The sequence below is a fragment of the Bos javanicus genome, chromosome 8, assembly GCF_032452875.1.
Source record: "Bos javanicus breed banteng chromosome 8, ARS-OSU_banteng_1.0, whole genome shotgun sequence".
Lineage (NCBI taxonomy): Eukaryota > Metazoa > Chordata > Mammalia > Artiodactyla > Bovidae > Bos > Bos javanicus.
This window is the reverse complement of record NC_083875.1, coordinates 85,506,822-85,522,492: the sequence shown is the minus strand read 5'-3', so window position 1 is coordinate 85,522,492 and position 15,671 is coordinate 85,506,822. Positions and strand designations below refer to the sequence as shown.

General features: G+C 42.1%; 1 protein-coding gene across 2 annotated transcripts in view; it reads right to left on the bottom strand.

The window, feature by feature from the left end:
* FAM120A (family with sequence similarity 120 member A) overlaps positions 1-15,671 on the bottom strand; it is a 115,397-nt gene that overhangs the window by 35,168 nt on the left and 64,558 nt on the right. For both annotated transcript variants that reach the window (XM_061426235.1, XM_061426233.1), the window contains exons 8-10: positions 6,760-6,847; positions 3,377-3,604; positions 697-871 (exon numbers count right to left, since the gene is read on the bottom strand). In XM_061426235.1, the coding sequence (XP_061282219.1) occupies positions 697-871; positions 3,377-3,604; positions 6,760-6,847 (491 nt within the window). The remainder of the gene's footprint in view (positions 1-696; positions 872-3,376; positions 3,605-6,759; positions 6,848-15,671) is intronic.

Genomic DNA, 15,671 nt, shown 5'->3' with positions numbered 1-15,671 from the left:
ACTGCACATTTGGGGAAACATTTTTGTATTTCCTACTAAATATACAGTGACTTTTATCTTCCCTACATTAGTAGATAAAATCACCTAGAACAGAAAGGCATGATTTTCTCCTCCAGAATCACATTGGCCCACTGAAGATGGAAATACTTTGACCTCAACTTTTGCCCAAATTTCAAACAACAGTTTCTGTCTTCCCACTTCCCCCTCCACCCCTAGAATCGATCAGCTGGAGGCCTCTAAGGGAAATCGTTACAAGTCCCCTCTTGGCCTCAGGGATGTGTGCAGCAACTGCACAGAAGCAGCCCAGTGGACAGCTGGTGGGACCTCCCCAGGAACACTGATCTCTGCAAAGAGGGAACCACATCTCGTGGACACCACAGCAGAAACTGCTGTCAATCTGCCCAGGACATGTTAACCACGAGGATGGCGACCGTCAGGACTGTTTCCAGATCAATGTTCAGTATGAAGCGCAAACCTGTTGTTTTATCATTTTAGTGAATAAACACCACTGCTGGGATGTTACTGAGGAAAACAACCTGTGGCTTGTCCTCCTTTCGTAAGAGCCCCGATGGAGCCCATCTCCTTTATGTGGGGACTCTCAGGGTGAACTCAGTCACGATTCTTCTAAGGCTTTAAAAATGCACAAGAGATTACGAGGTACCGAGGAAAACAAACAATGGATTTTACAGTACATACATTCTGGTGGAAGTCTGTTCTTTCTAAAAGCAAGTCTCTCAGTTTTCTTTCTGCTTTCTGCCAAGCTAAACAGGACTCCGTAAACATACTGACGAACTGGCCTATAGAGCAGGGCGGCGGGAGGCAGGTCTTTGCTGGCTTCATCTTCAATAGAAACAGCAATTTTGATTTCACCCTTTGCATGGAAGAAAGCAGAATAATATTGCACATTTTTCATGTTGAATTTACAATAAACTCACAGAAATATACTGTATTATCTCCAGTTAATGAAATTGCAATTCTATTCCAAATCAATTGCTTAACAAGTTGCCTATATCAAGATGTTTAGGGAGAGTTCATTTAGCAGGTTTAGTCAAAATATATGCTCAAAGAGTCAAAATAAAACCTACATTGTTTTATTTTTAACCTGGAACAACAACAACAAGAACAAAAACCATGTAAATGCTTCCAAAGTCTTCCAAAAAATCTAGGTCGGTAACACCAGACAACAAATAGCATAGAAAATGCTGAGAACTGGCAAATTTTATGAGTCAAGATGGTCATATGTAATATAATTCGTAATTTTCAATGACCTATATGAAATCCAAGAAAAGAGCACCCTAAAAATAAAATGGTCACAAATTTTCTTTACCAAGCTCTTTCATAAAAAATTATCATATACAAAAAAACCTACCTAAGAGAACTCTTTTAAGTGGTATTCGTTTTTAAAGTGTTCAGCATGTATCAAGCCTCTGCCCCAGTGCATCAAGTAACTCAACAGACGAGTCCCACTGAATGAGACAGCCACCAGGGGCTGGAAATGAAGGAAGCCCTGTTCTGTTCCTCCCCACCCCCACTCCTCTCCGCCAACACAGCAGGGGCTTCCTTGTGGCTCCAGGAGACAAATGACTCTGTGACCGCCTGCACCTGAGATCAGTCCAAACATTCTGTGGTCCATGTTATCAAGGCACATCTCAAGAGACTTCACAAGGAATTTAATTATGCATATTCTTAATATAAGAATATATTTATGACCCCAATGTTTAGTAAATTTATTGATATGTACTCTTTTAATCATGTCATAACATTTATTCTTTCTTTCACATGAATTTAATTTAGAACTGATCTTTTCCCTTATCAGAACCTTCATACGTATTAATCTAATAGGTACACATGTGGTTAACACTCATCTAGTGAGTATTTACTCTCCCAAATTATGAGGCTTTGATGATTCTCTACATTCTCACTTGAAGCTTGAATTCACAGCAAATGTCTCAGCCTGGAAAATTTAACACCAGAGCCACTCAGCTCGCAGGAAACAGCACACATTTCAGTCTAAACTTTTCCCAAATATACTGAAAAATTTTAGGTGACACCTTAAAATCTGAAGATAGTCAAGTTCACTTTTCTCAACCACAGTCATTTCCTCAGTCTTTGCCCTTGAAATCAGGGAGTACTAAAGAGGAGGACAGGCAGTTTTGCATCACTCAGACTGATTTAACCAAAAGTCCCTAAGTCAGACCCACAAGCATGGCAGGGCACAAACAGCAGGGAGTCCAGGGACCTCATATCCCAAACAACCCCAGAGTGAAAGGGCACAACCTTCCCAAAGCTTGAGTCCCTTTAAACTTAGCAAAATCCTTTTCCCGCAAGAGTAACCCTCACTTACCCTTATAATCTATGTTGGACCTGAAAGATAAAATTTTTACTTTATAACCATAATCTGAGAAGTGATACCACACATGCATACCCATATCAAATAACAGATGAGACTTGGAGGCAATTACAATTCAAAAATACATTAAAGGGCCCAAATGATAGCACTCATTTTCCTGTCCTTTATTTTATAAAATATAAAATTAAGCAGTCAAATTAGTCAATTAACGGTTAAAAGTGCAGCTCGAGAGTGCTGTGGAATGGAAGTCACTTGTAATTACTGACTCCATTCTATAAACCATACATGGACTGTAGAAAATAAGAAAAAAGCTTGATTATATATGGTGGTACATATACAGATGAAAACATGATAAAATACACATAGTAACGAACCAATGTTACACCAGAAATCTGGTCACCAAGTTAAATTGTGCATCTATGATTATAAATATGACAAGTCACTGAGGAAATTTAAATAAACACACATCTATTCAAAACACCAAGATTCAGAAACAATTAATGCCACACTGTATATCTATTTAAGCATACATTTAGGAAGATACTAATAAAGTGACGAAGCCCCATATTCCATTGTTTGCTGTAAGTACTCAATGAGGTAGGGGAATAAGTCAAAGTATGAAGTGCTATCAGCCACTCAGAAGTTGGGAGCTTCTAGGACAGATGATAAACCAGATATAGTATGTGACATCACAATTAAACTTGACACTATAGCAAAAACATGTAGGAAGTTTTGAAATCAGAAATACAAATAAAATTACAAACCAGAGAATAACATGAAGTGCCATTAATTAGAAGCTTCAAAAATAATTTTGTGTGAAACTGACGAGAAAAATAAGACTTTCCCCAAGTTCTAATTTTATTGTGATTATAAATATCCATCTTTTTTCTCCAAGTTTAGAAAGGGGAAAATGAACTTCACTTCAAATACCTTGTAAGATAAAAAGCAGTTCCAAAAGGAACAAGGACACACCCCACAAGAGTGACCACTGTGAGACGAAGGCCACACGACAGCCCCAGGGCATACCTTCGTCAGCACGTGGAAGATGTAGGGGTACATCAGCCCCTTCTTGTGCCGGTGCTCGGCCACTCTCAGCACCTCGGGCGCGACAGGAGGCAGGGGTGGGGTGGTGATGTCCATGTGGTTCCTGGTGGGCATGGACAGGAGGCACGGAATTGGCTGAACACTGCCAATCTGGTTCCCCTTTCCTTCAGCAAGCTGGCTGCCAGAAGAGGCAGTGGACGAACCTTCTGCCTGCAGAGCAACGGGCAAGCGGAGAAAATGGGTTTGTGTCACATTCCCATTCCTTTAACCTGTCTGTTCAACTGTAACACAGAGAGATGTGATTAACAACTTCAAGGAGGACAAGAGCTGTGACCCACTCCTCCTTGAACAGAGGAAGTGTGAATGGACGCCCACTGTGCCTGTGTCAGGGATGGGAACCCAGAGAACTGCCACAGCTTCCGCTGGGTGACCCCACTCATGGCTCCTCCCTTGGGATCCCCATGAGATGAACAGCCTTCTGTAGTTGCTAACCCAAGTTCCATCTGGCTCCTTCATGTGACCAACTCTTGTGATTCTGCTTTCCTGGGAGACCCTTCCTCAACTCAATGGGTAGCATCCTCTCTACAGATGAAAAAACTAATTCTCCAAGAGGGGATGTCTCTTGTCTGTGGTAATAAGACCAGTAACTAGTGAACTAGGACTAAAACTAGATCTCAGTCAGGTCTGCTCCTCACCACCACCACAGTTCTTATTTAAAGAAGAAATATAAACCAATCCTCAAGTATTCTCTTAGGGTACTTAAAGTCCCAAATTAAGTATACACAGGGAACTGCCTGCCAAAAATTAAAACCAAAGAACAAGCTAAAACCATTAAAACTGATGAGTCAGATCTACATAAACTGACACAGAAATATGTGCATGGTAAATTATTAGGCGAAAAACATCCACTCTGTACAACCAATCACCAAATACAGAATATATGTACATGAATGGACGCCAAATGACTAGCTCAGTGCTGAAGGGAGATTCTCAGTTTCTCTTTACAAATTTTAGCAAAGTCCTAATTGTTAACCAAAAGTGAAAGTGAAGTCACTCAGTTGTGTCCAACTCTTTGCGACCCCATGGACTGTAGCCTACCAGGCTTCTCCGTCCATGGGATTTTCCAGGCAAGAGTACTGGAGTGGGTTGCCATTTCTTCTCCAGGGGATCTTCCTGACCCAGGGATCAAACCCAGGTCTCCCGCATTGGAGGCACATGCTTTACCCTCTGAGCCACCATTGTTTACCAAGAGCAAGTATTATTTTTGCAGCAAACTTTTTTCCTCACAACAAATCCTAGAAATAATAATTGCTCACTGCTTCTGCGGCACCTTAAAAAATATACAAAGAAAGGCAATGCCAAAGAATGTTCTAACTACTGTACAACTGCACTCATTTCACATGTTAACAAGACTATGCTCAAAAATCTTAAAGCTAGGCTTCAGCAGTACGTGAACTGAGAACTTCCAGATGTACAAGTTGGATTTAGAAAAGGCAGAGAAACCAGAGATCAAATTGCCAACATCTGCTGGATCACAGAAAAAGCAAGGAATTTCAAAAAAACATCTACTTCTGCTTCACTGACTATGCTAAAGCTTTGACTGTGTGGATCTCAACAAACAGTTGGAAATTCTTAAAGAGATAGGAATCCCATACCACTTTATCTGTCTCTGAGAAGCCTATATGAGGGACAAGAAGTAACAGAACTGGACATGGAACAACAGATTGGTTCAAAATTGGGAAAGGAGTACATTAAGGCTGTGTATTATGCCCTGCATATTTAACTTCTATGCACAGTATCTCATGGGAAATGCCGGGCTGGATGACTCACAAGCTAGAATCAAGGCTGCCAGGAGAAATAAAACAACCTCAGATATGCAGATGATACCACTTTAATGGCAGAAAGTGAAGAGGAACTCAAGAACCTCTTGATGAAGGTGAAAGAGGTGAGTGAAAAAGCTGGCTTAAAATTTAGCATTCAAAAAACTAAGACCATGTCATCTGGTCCCACCACTTCATAGCAAATAGATGGGGAAAAAAATGGAAACAGTGGCAGATTTTATTTTCTTGGGCTCTCCAAACCACTGCAGCCATGAAATTAAAAGACACTTGCTCCCTGGAAAGAAAATTATGACAAACTTAGACAGTGTATTAAAAAGCAAAGACATTACTATACCAACAAAGGTCCATCTAGTCAAAGCCATGGTTTTTCCAGTAGTCATGTATGGATGTGAGAGTTGGACCATAAAAAAGGCTGGATGCCCAAGAGTTGATGCTCTCAAGCTATGGTGCTGGAGAAGACTCTTGAAAGTCCCTTGAACAGTCAATCTTAAAGTAAATCAACCCTGAATATTCACTGGAAGGACTGATGCTGAAGTTGAAGCTCCAATACTTTGGAAAAGACTTGATGCTGGGAAAGACTGAGGGCAGGAGAAGGGGATGACAGCAGATGAGATGGTTGGATGGCATCACTAAACTCAATGGACATGAGTTTGAGCAAACTCCAGAAGATAGTAAAGGATAGGGAAGCCTGGCGTGCTGCAGTTCATGTGGTTACAAGAAGTCAGACACAAGAGAATGAACAACAATAACAACAAAAAATATTGATTTTTCTGTTCTGAAACAAAATGTATTCTTTTAGTGGTATGCATTGAGTGCTTAATTTCATCCTTTAAAATACAAAGTGCCAAAATTAGCCTTAAGAAGAATAATCCATGGATAACTCAACGAAAGTTTTCTACGCTTTCTGTTCCATAGCATGTAGACATAAACAACTGAAAACGCTTTGGAGTATGAATCCAGAAAACATCTCTGTTATTTATTTTCAGGATAATCATTCAACAGTGAGAATATTTCAGAGTTTTAAACATATTTCTAACATTCCATTATCCTGTATAAAAACAAGCCCTCTTCCAGCCAGAGACCAGCTCATCCTAGGTGACCAAAGGTGGAGACAGATGTGGCTTTGTAAGTTTAAAATATTCATCTAGAGATGAACATTAACAAGTAGAAATAGAAAAAAGGGGGGGTGGAATAAAATTTAGTTTATTTTTATTTTTTCATTTTTAATGTGTACATCAACAAAACTTTTCTCACCTAATCACCACAAAACCCTACAAGAAATGAGGGCTCTGAAAGGCTATGTAGTGAGCAGAGAGAAGAGGATCTCTATTAGGTCACCACCCTGCTCTGGGAGAGAGAGCAAACGGGGGGTAGCCCAGCCCTTCCCCGCTCACCCTTGCCAATGTACTGCTCATAAATAACATGCGTAAAAAAAGAGAGAGAGAATTTCACTTTAAATCAATCCCTGGCACTACATGCTGAGACAATGAGAATTTGAAAGAATAAAAGGCACAGACTTATTACCTTTGTTTGGTCTCCTGGGTCTCCCCGTGCTTGAGGTTCTGAATGGCTTCCTGTCTTCTCCCAGCCAATCTTGTTCCCACTGATATGGCTGAACATAAAATAAACAAAAATACCAATTAGTGTTGACCACTTCCCACATGTACTCATGATGATAAGAAGGGCCTGCCCTGAGCCTACAAACCAAGGATACCTTATGCTTTACTGATCCCACTTTGTGAAACAACCTATGTCCAGAGAAAATCCTATCACAAGAACACTTTCCACCTACTTCAACGGTAACTACCCACTGGCGAAGAGAAATCAAGCACCTAACCTATGCCTCACGGCTCGGCTTAAAGATGGTCTAGGATGTGCTAGTGCTGCGGGTATACAGGAAACAAATGCAAGGCTTGCCTTTGGGGAGCTCAGTCATCTTGGAGAAATAAGACATCACATTCAATTGACAATGATCAGGCAGTAGAAGATTAAATGTTATCCGGGTCAAGTGTTACTCATAATTTATAAATAAATGTAAAGTATTATATGCCAGTGACAATTCATGGGGGGCATTCCTATTCATGGTAGGGAGCATGGGAGCTAAGGCTAGCGATAACTCACTCAGAGGTGTGCGCCTTGCAGGCCTAAGGAGAGGCAATGGATTTGTGAGTGCAGAGAACAAGAAGTTACCTGAATCTTACTTGGGGAATGATGTTCTTTGGTAAAGTAAAAGTGGGAGAAAAAGATGCAGAAGATTACAATGTATCTTAAAATACCAGAATGAAGTATTTTTCAATCAGTATTCTTAAAAACTGTGGGTTGTGACCAATTAGAAGCCTGAGAAAACAATGTAGGGGATTTAACAAGCATTATTTTTTTTTTTTTTTTTAAAGAAAACGGGGACTTTCCTGGTGGACCAGCAACTAAGACTCCTCACTTTCACTGCAGGGGGCATGGGTTTGATCCCTGGTCAGGGAACTAAGGTTCCACCTGCTGGAGGGGACAGAGAAACAGAATAGACTGGATGCAGCAAATGTGATATGAATCAAGTTATTTCAAAAACTCTTTTTCCATTTGTATATTTGGGGCCACAATGTAAAAGCAAATTTACTTTGGTACCCGGGCAAACTTTGTGAAAAGAGTATCCTGGAGGGAGTGGGGAATCTAGAGGGGCTCAAGTAGGGACGAGCTACTGACAATCATGGGGATCACCTGAGCCACTACACACATCCGCCTTCGCCTGCCCCTCTCCCTGCAGTGCTCCAAGCCAAAATTATCTTCTAAAACCAGTGCTGGCCACAAGACATGCCAACACAGAGAGCTTTTATTTGGCTTGCCTTATCTGACTCATGAGACAGAAATTTTAAAACCTGGTAATTCCATCTTCCAATCAACTTCATTTTAGTTTTTTTTAAAAAAAAAAAGCCATTGCAAAAAGAGGGGAGTGAGACTGACCCATCTTAAACCAAGAATCATGTCCAATGTTGTGATATTCTGGAGTCTCATTCCTTGATGTGAGTCACCCCAGTACCTCCACATCAAACAAGGTTATCCAGCATCCAGGTTCCTAGTCTTCAGTGAAGACTCAGAGAAACCATTGCTCTGCCCAAGTTCACTACTCACGTGTACAATCTCAGGCTACAACTTTGCAAAACCAGAGGAAACTCTAGTGATGAGAAGGCATAAAAACAAATACAAGTATTCTAAGAGCATAGTGATCCATCCTATTTGAAATCCAAGAGAAGAGCAGCTACTACATGAGTGAGCAGATAAGAAGCTGGACAAACTGATTAGTCAATCCATTATTCATTGAGTATCTACTGGTCAGGACATGTTATGTGATAACTGTGCCAAGACCTGTGAAATAGGGAATTAGAAGGTATATAATCTTGTCATATACATGTCCAAAGTGAGTATTTCAAGCAAAGGGGAGGAAAGGTAAGTAGCTCTGAAGTGGTTTATTTAGAAGGTGGTATAAATAAAGTTGTTTAAAAAGTCAATAACATTTATTGTGTGAAATTTTAGAATATATTACTTGACACATGTTTTATACAGAAATATAACATTTATTACCTACAATTTTATATATTTAAGGATATCCTATCTACAAAATGCACACATGAACAGCTTAATGAATGTCTACAAACACACCACATAAGCAACACAGGACTGACATCCCAGAATCCCCTTCTTGACCTGCTCCTCAGACTTCCTCAAGGGTAACAGTTATTCTGACTTCTAACAGCAAAGACTGCTTTTACACACCATATACACAGAATCATGCATTTGTACACTTTTTATGTCCAGGAGTTTTGGCTCAACAATATGATTGCAGTGCTGGTTCTGTCTCAGGGCCACGTGCACTCAGTGCTGTGGAGGCACACCACAGCTGGGCCTACAGTCCAATCCTACAGGAGATCCCCTCCCCAGAAGCATTTAGTGTTTTCTGTTGTTCTTCGGTTGGCCTTTTGGGAGGAAATGCAGTGAATCTCAGCACAGTCTACCCTGCACTTCTCTGACAATAATGAAGATGAGCACCTTCCCATGTGTGTGTGCCTGTTCAAGCATTCAGTAAGCGGACAATGTGCAGAATGCTCTCAAGGACTTACAGGAAGCCATCATCTGTTTTGGATACAGGTTCTCGGTCAGGTGCATGGACTGCAATTATCTTCCATGTCCTGCTGGACTAACACCCCTCCCTCTCTATGACAGATTTAAGCTTTTATAAGTGATGCCCTGATGCGAAGAGGTAACTAATTGGAAAAGTCCCTGATGCTGGGAAAGACTGAGGGCAGAAGGAGAAGAGGGCACCAGAGGATGAGATGGCTGGATGGCATCATTGATGCAATGGACATGAACTGGGGCAATCTCCAGAAGATGGTGGGGGACAAGGAGGCCTAGTGTGCTACAGGGGTCGCCAAGAGTTGGACACGACTGGGTGACTGAACAACTGCCACATGTGATGCCTTGTCTTGTACAAGTTGGCTGCGACTGGGTGCAGCCTTTCCTAACCACCCTGTGCTTGCTATTCTCGTTTCTGTGTTTCATGGTATGTATCACATTCAGCACTAATGTCTGTCTGTATCACTCAGTCATGAACTCTACAAAGATAATAAAACCATACAGTCACTACAGAACAGGTGTGCAATAGCTGAATGACTAAATCACGTAACTGTAGCCTAAATGGATATGGCAAAAAAGGCGTAAAATTTTATATGGATACACTGTAGTGGGGAGATCATGCCATGTGACGAACATGGAAGCTTGTCCCACTTAAGATCACGTACAATTTTTATTTATAAATCTTAGTTTTGTTTTATAAACTAAACTAAAAAGTTACCAAACTAAAAAGTTATCATAACCTAAATGTTTGCAAGATCTTTTAATACTGTACTATAAAATCTAAAATTCTGCCTGAAAAACATTCTTGACAGTGGCTAATTTTATACAGTTCAGAATACTTCAATAGGATAATTATATTACTTTATAACTTAAGAAAACAAAATATTTGATGCAACAAATGCTGTGCTTTGAACAACAAGATGGATTAGGAATTTCTGGATATTTGTATATTCAGTTAGGTTCCATTTTGCACAATGGCTCCCACCTTATAATCACACTTGGAACTGCTAATGGTGTCATAAGTTTCATCAGCTTTGCCCTGAGAAAACCTGCTCAGACCCAGGCAGGCCACAGGGAAGTGGACGGGGCAGGGCAGGAAGCCTGCATGTGTTCTGGATTTGAATTTTCCTGCTCAGCCAAACGCACAACTCTCTGTGGGTAAACTTCAGGTTCAGGGATCCATTCACAGCCACAGCAACAATGACTGGATTCAAACCTAGACCCACCATTCCAGACACTACCCCATGCTATTACCAGAAAGCCATGAAATGCATTTATGATGCAGCAGGCAATCAACAGAAAAGAACTACCTTCATACCCAGACAGGTGGCAAGGAGGAAGGCCAACACCACACAGAACTCGCCAGGATGAGAATCTGTGGATTCTCAACAGGTGATGCAAAGCCTCACTTCACTCCAGGACACGTGGGACTTTTTCTGCACTAAAGCTGGTTGAAAGCAGCCAACTGTCCTAACCACTAAATTCTCTCAAACACATTTTTTTTAGTTAGCAGGTTGGTGATGCTAGGATGGAAGTAGACTGGTGTCCATATTTATACCAAGTGTCTGACCCATCACAGTGACTTCTCACTCACGCACAGCTGTCCTGGGTGTGGTTTGCTCTTGTGGAACAGAAAAGGAAGATAGCATTGACCACAAGCTGACTTATTTGTCAACAAAAAAGGAAGAAAAGGCAAATAAAACCAAAAGGGGGGACTTCCCAGGGGTTAAGCATCTGCCTGTCAACGCAGGGGACACAGGTTTGATCCTTGGTCTGGAAACTAAGATTCCACATGTGGTGGAGCAACTGAGCCCATGTGCCACAACTACTGAGCCTGCGCTCTGGAGTCCTTGAGCCGCAACTACTGAGGCCTGAGTGCTCTAGATCCCTGCTCTGCAACAAGAAAATCCCTGCAACGAGAAGCCCACACATTGCAACTAGAGAGTAGCCCCCACCTGCCTCAACTACCCACATGACAAAGAGCTAGTACAGCCAAAAATTAATTAATTAATTAATTTAAGAAAAACAAAAGGGAAGAAGTAAAACATGAGCAAGATCAAATCCTCAGTAGCACTATCTAGTGTATGTGGATAAGGTCATAGATATGGTTAAACCATGTGAAAGTTTCAACAAATGCACATACATTTTCATTTTCATCTGCTCCCTAACCCAAGAACGGAAGGGAGATTTGACCGACAGCCTGCTCTCATTCAACAGACCCCCAAGAGTTCTGATTGCCAGGTGTTCCTATTACAGAGAGTGAAGACTTGAGCTCCCTGATAAGGGAAGCCACAAGAGTATCACATACATAAATATCCTTTCTAGGTACATCTCCCTATGCCCCAAATTAAGCTAGGGTCACACACATTCAGATTCTTTCAGAAGTACTTGTCTCATTCTTATGCAGCAGTCAAGATGGAGCTCTTGTCCCAGACGCTCCTCTTATGGGTTTGTCAGAGGACTTCTCATGGCTTTTCCCACCCAAGTGAATGTTCAGAAACACCCGAGTCAGATGAGCTCGACATAAAATGCCTACATGGGTCAGTAAGTGGCTAGAACTTACACAGACCCTCCACCTAGGATGGCAAAGATAATAATTAATTCTAACCAAACATAAATATAATTCAGAATAGCTTTTCTCAAAAGATATTATAAGTGTTGCTGCTGCTGCTGCTGCTAAGTCGCTTCAGTCGTGTCCAACTCTGTGTGACCCCATAGACGGCAGCCCACCAGGCTTTATAAGTGTAACCTGGTACTAAAAAAAAAAACCCTCAAAATATAAATGTAAAGTAGCCATTTGTCTGACACAACAGTGTAACAATCTGAAAGGGAAACTGAAGCTTATTTAGCCTATCTGGGACTGGGTACCCTAGGGCCAGGGTAAAATGTAACTGTCTTTGCAAACAGTTTCCCTGGAAAGGAAGCCTGACAGGACTTCAATCCCAGCTCCGCATAAAAGGCCTGCGTGGGTCAGTGAGTGGCTAGAACTTAGACAGACCCTCCACCTTTGATGGCAAAGATAATAAGTATTTTCAGCCAAGCACAAAAGTAATTCAGAATAGTTTTTCTCAGCAGATATTAGAAATGTAGAACACCAATACCACTCAAAGGAAAAAAGATGCATTAGAAGAAGCATGTTTCCTGGGACACTAGATGAAGGGTGCTAAATGAAATTCTTTAGGTATTTACATTAAGAATGAAGTAAACGTTTTGGTATTTTATTGCCTCCATGGTTATTTTTTAAATAATAGTGATAGCTAAAACTTACTCTGGTCACTCATCAACTAATTTAAACCATGTACAACCCAAAGACCTCCTAGTCACACTGGGAGCACTGGGCCCATGGAGCTTCAGGCCACACTACCACAAGTGGCAACTGGTACCTGGCAAGACGAACCACAGGAGGCTGGGGGACTGGGTCCTGACAGCTCTGGGCCTCTGCAATGGTCAGCAGTCCCTCGGGCACTGACAGCAACCTTTTATAGGTTACACAAAGACCAAGGACATGCCAGGAAAGCCCAAATCTCATGCCACACCAACTCCACCAATGTCCCCCTCTGAGCTTTATCTTCAAAAACCAGTGTGGGACTTTCCTGCTGGTCCAGTAGCTAAGACTCCATGCTCCCAGTGCAGGGGGCCCTGGTTCGATCCCTGGTCAGGGGATCGCGTACCACAACAAGGAGTCTGCATGCTGCAGCTAAAGATCAAAGATCCTGCCTGTTACAACTAAGACTTGGCACAGGAAAACAAATAAGTACACAAAGATAAATATTAAAGGAAAAAAAAAATTTGCCAATTTCATGGGTTAAAAAAAGGTACCTCATTAGGTTTTAAGTTACCTTCCTTTTTCTTTTCTTTAAATCAAAGTAAACAACATACTTTTATGTTACTGACTATCTGTTTCCTCTGTGAATCCCATGTTTATATTCTTTTTAATTTGTAGGAAGCTGGGTGTTTTGGCGGGGGGGGGGGGGAGGAGAGGCTTCTTTGGGGGCTAATTCTGGGGTGGGGTATTTTGGGGAGGCATACTCTTATATAACAGTCCCCATTACCTGTCCACACCATCTTTTAAAAAAAAAAGCCATTGCTTTTCCATTGGGGAAATGAGGTCACTTATTGTGTAATCTTCCACGTTCAAGATTATTTCCCAGTACCATGGGGAATATGGTGGAAATGCCTGAGGGAATCAAACAGGAAAGGGCACACCCAGCCAGGGGCAGTTCAGGCCTCCCTCCTCTCTGCTGTACAACTCAGTGTCTTTCGGAAGGGCAGTTACAAATGCTTCTACAGTCAATCTGCAGAAGCTGGTACAAACAGTGGCACTTCACTTAAACTGTACAGTAATCTCCCAGCCAAATGGCCTGCTGACCCAGACACATGTCTGAAACTCTGGGATCTTTACAGCCCCAGGATCATTCCAAGCAAATACTGGATGCTTTCTGTCACACTTAGAACTCAAGACTCCACACCAACCAGCCTTCATCTCACTTGACATCGCAACCACACTGGCTTCCCCTTCCTCCACCCTGCATTCTCGTCCAGCTTTCTCCCCACTGTCATGGCTCAAATCCTGCCTCACTGGAAGCACGCTCATCCAGGCCCACTCATCTGGTGCTTGCTTCACATGCTCATCACTTGGGTGCTGCCTACCACCATGCTCACTGATAGACAGCAAGTGCTCAAGTGTTGCTTGGCTAAATGAACTGATGATTTCTTTCCCTCAAGACCATCCTAAGAGCACCATGTAGACCCAGGAATTCCACCCTAAGTCCAAACCAAAGGTAAACCAAATCTTAACTGACTTACTGCCCCTACTTAGCTTCTAAACTAGGAAAGGAATCCTCTGTCCTCTGCATGGCCTTAAAAGTGCACACACAACTTATTCAACCAGAATCCTCACCCTGAAATAATGAACAACTGTCCTTCTTAGCAAGAAAGGGGTGCCCATAATCAGGGTTGATCCCAGGTCCTACTCTGCCTGGCTTATGACCCTGAACCTCTGGTACAAGTTCCTATCCCCTTTTCCTTCTGTCCTTCCTCTCAGTTTTAACATGTCTACCTATTGTGTGTTGTTCACTCAGGCATGTCTGATTCTTTGTGACCCCATGGACTGTAGCCCACTAGGCTCCTCTGTCCATGGAATTCTCCAGACAAGAATACTGGAGTGGGTTGCCATTCCCTTCTCCAGGGGATCTTCCCAACGCAGGGACTGAACCTGAGTCTTCCACACTGCAGGCAGATTCTTCACTGTCTCAGCCACGTCTACTTCTTATTTGTTATAATAAATGGAAAAACAGATTCAAAGAAATGAAAACATTCCGAAACCACATAACTTGATCCAATCTCAGCAAGCTTTCAATTCCAGATTGTGGACGTGCTCTGCCTTTTCTACCGCAATTCACACCATGAGAGGGTGAGACGCCCACGCTACTCCCACATATGGAGACCTTACAGAGGCACTTCCAGAAAAACGCAATAAGAATGCCCTCAGTTGGGGAAACAGACAGTTAAGTGCTACAGAGCTTAGAGGTAAGAGAGACAGCTAAGACTGAGAAAAAGCTCCAGGAAAGGCAACTGATCAGAACCTTTGGGAACAGGCCAGAGCTGAGTATGCACAAAAAAAAGGGAGTCACTCTCAATCTTATTCACTCAAGTTCAACTCATTTCCTAACAGGGCAGTTTGCCAAATTAAGTAGGTAACTCACATTACCTCTGCAACCCCAACCATAGGAACAGGATCAACACTGGACCTCCCCAGACCAGGGCCTATCCTTGCTCACCGTGCTTGTCATCTGCACGGGACTCTGAGCCACAAAGAGTGGCTCTGTGTTTTATTTCTACCTGTATTTCAGAGTCTAGAAAGAATTTGCTCTTGTTGCTTAGTCACTCAGTTGTGTCTGACTCTTTTGCAATCCCATGGATTGCAGCCTACCATGCTACTCTGTCCATGGGACTTTCCAGGGAAGAATCTGGGAGTGGGCTGCCATTTCTTCTCCAGGGGATTTTCCCAACCCAGGGATCAAACCTGCATCTCCTTCAAGCAGGCAGATTCTTTACCATTGTATACTATAGATACTTTGGTCTTGATGACGTGAGTCAATTTTTAAAAGAAAACTTATAGTTCCTTAGAGAGCGAAAGGGCTCCTGAGGCATATATCAGCTGTTCTCAAACGTCCTGCGCTAAAGAGTCACATGGTCTCGTTTACACATGCAGATTTCTAAGCCCCAACATAGCAATTCTTATTCGGTAGGTCTTCAATGTTACCTTCCTAGAAGGTTAATTTAAAAGTTTGAATAATAAATTACAACGTTTT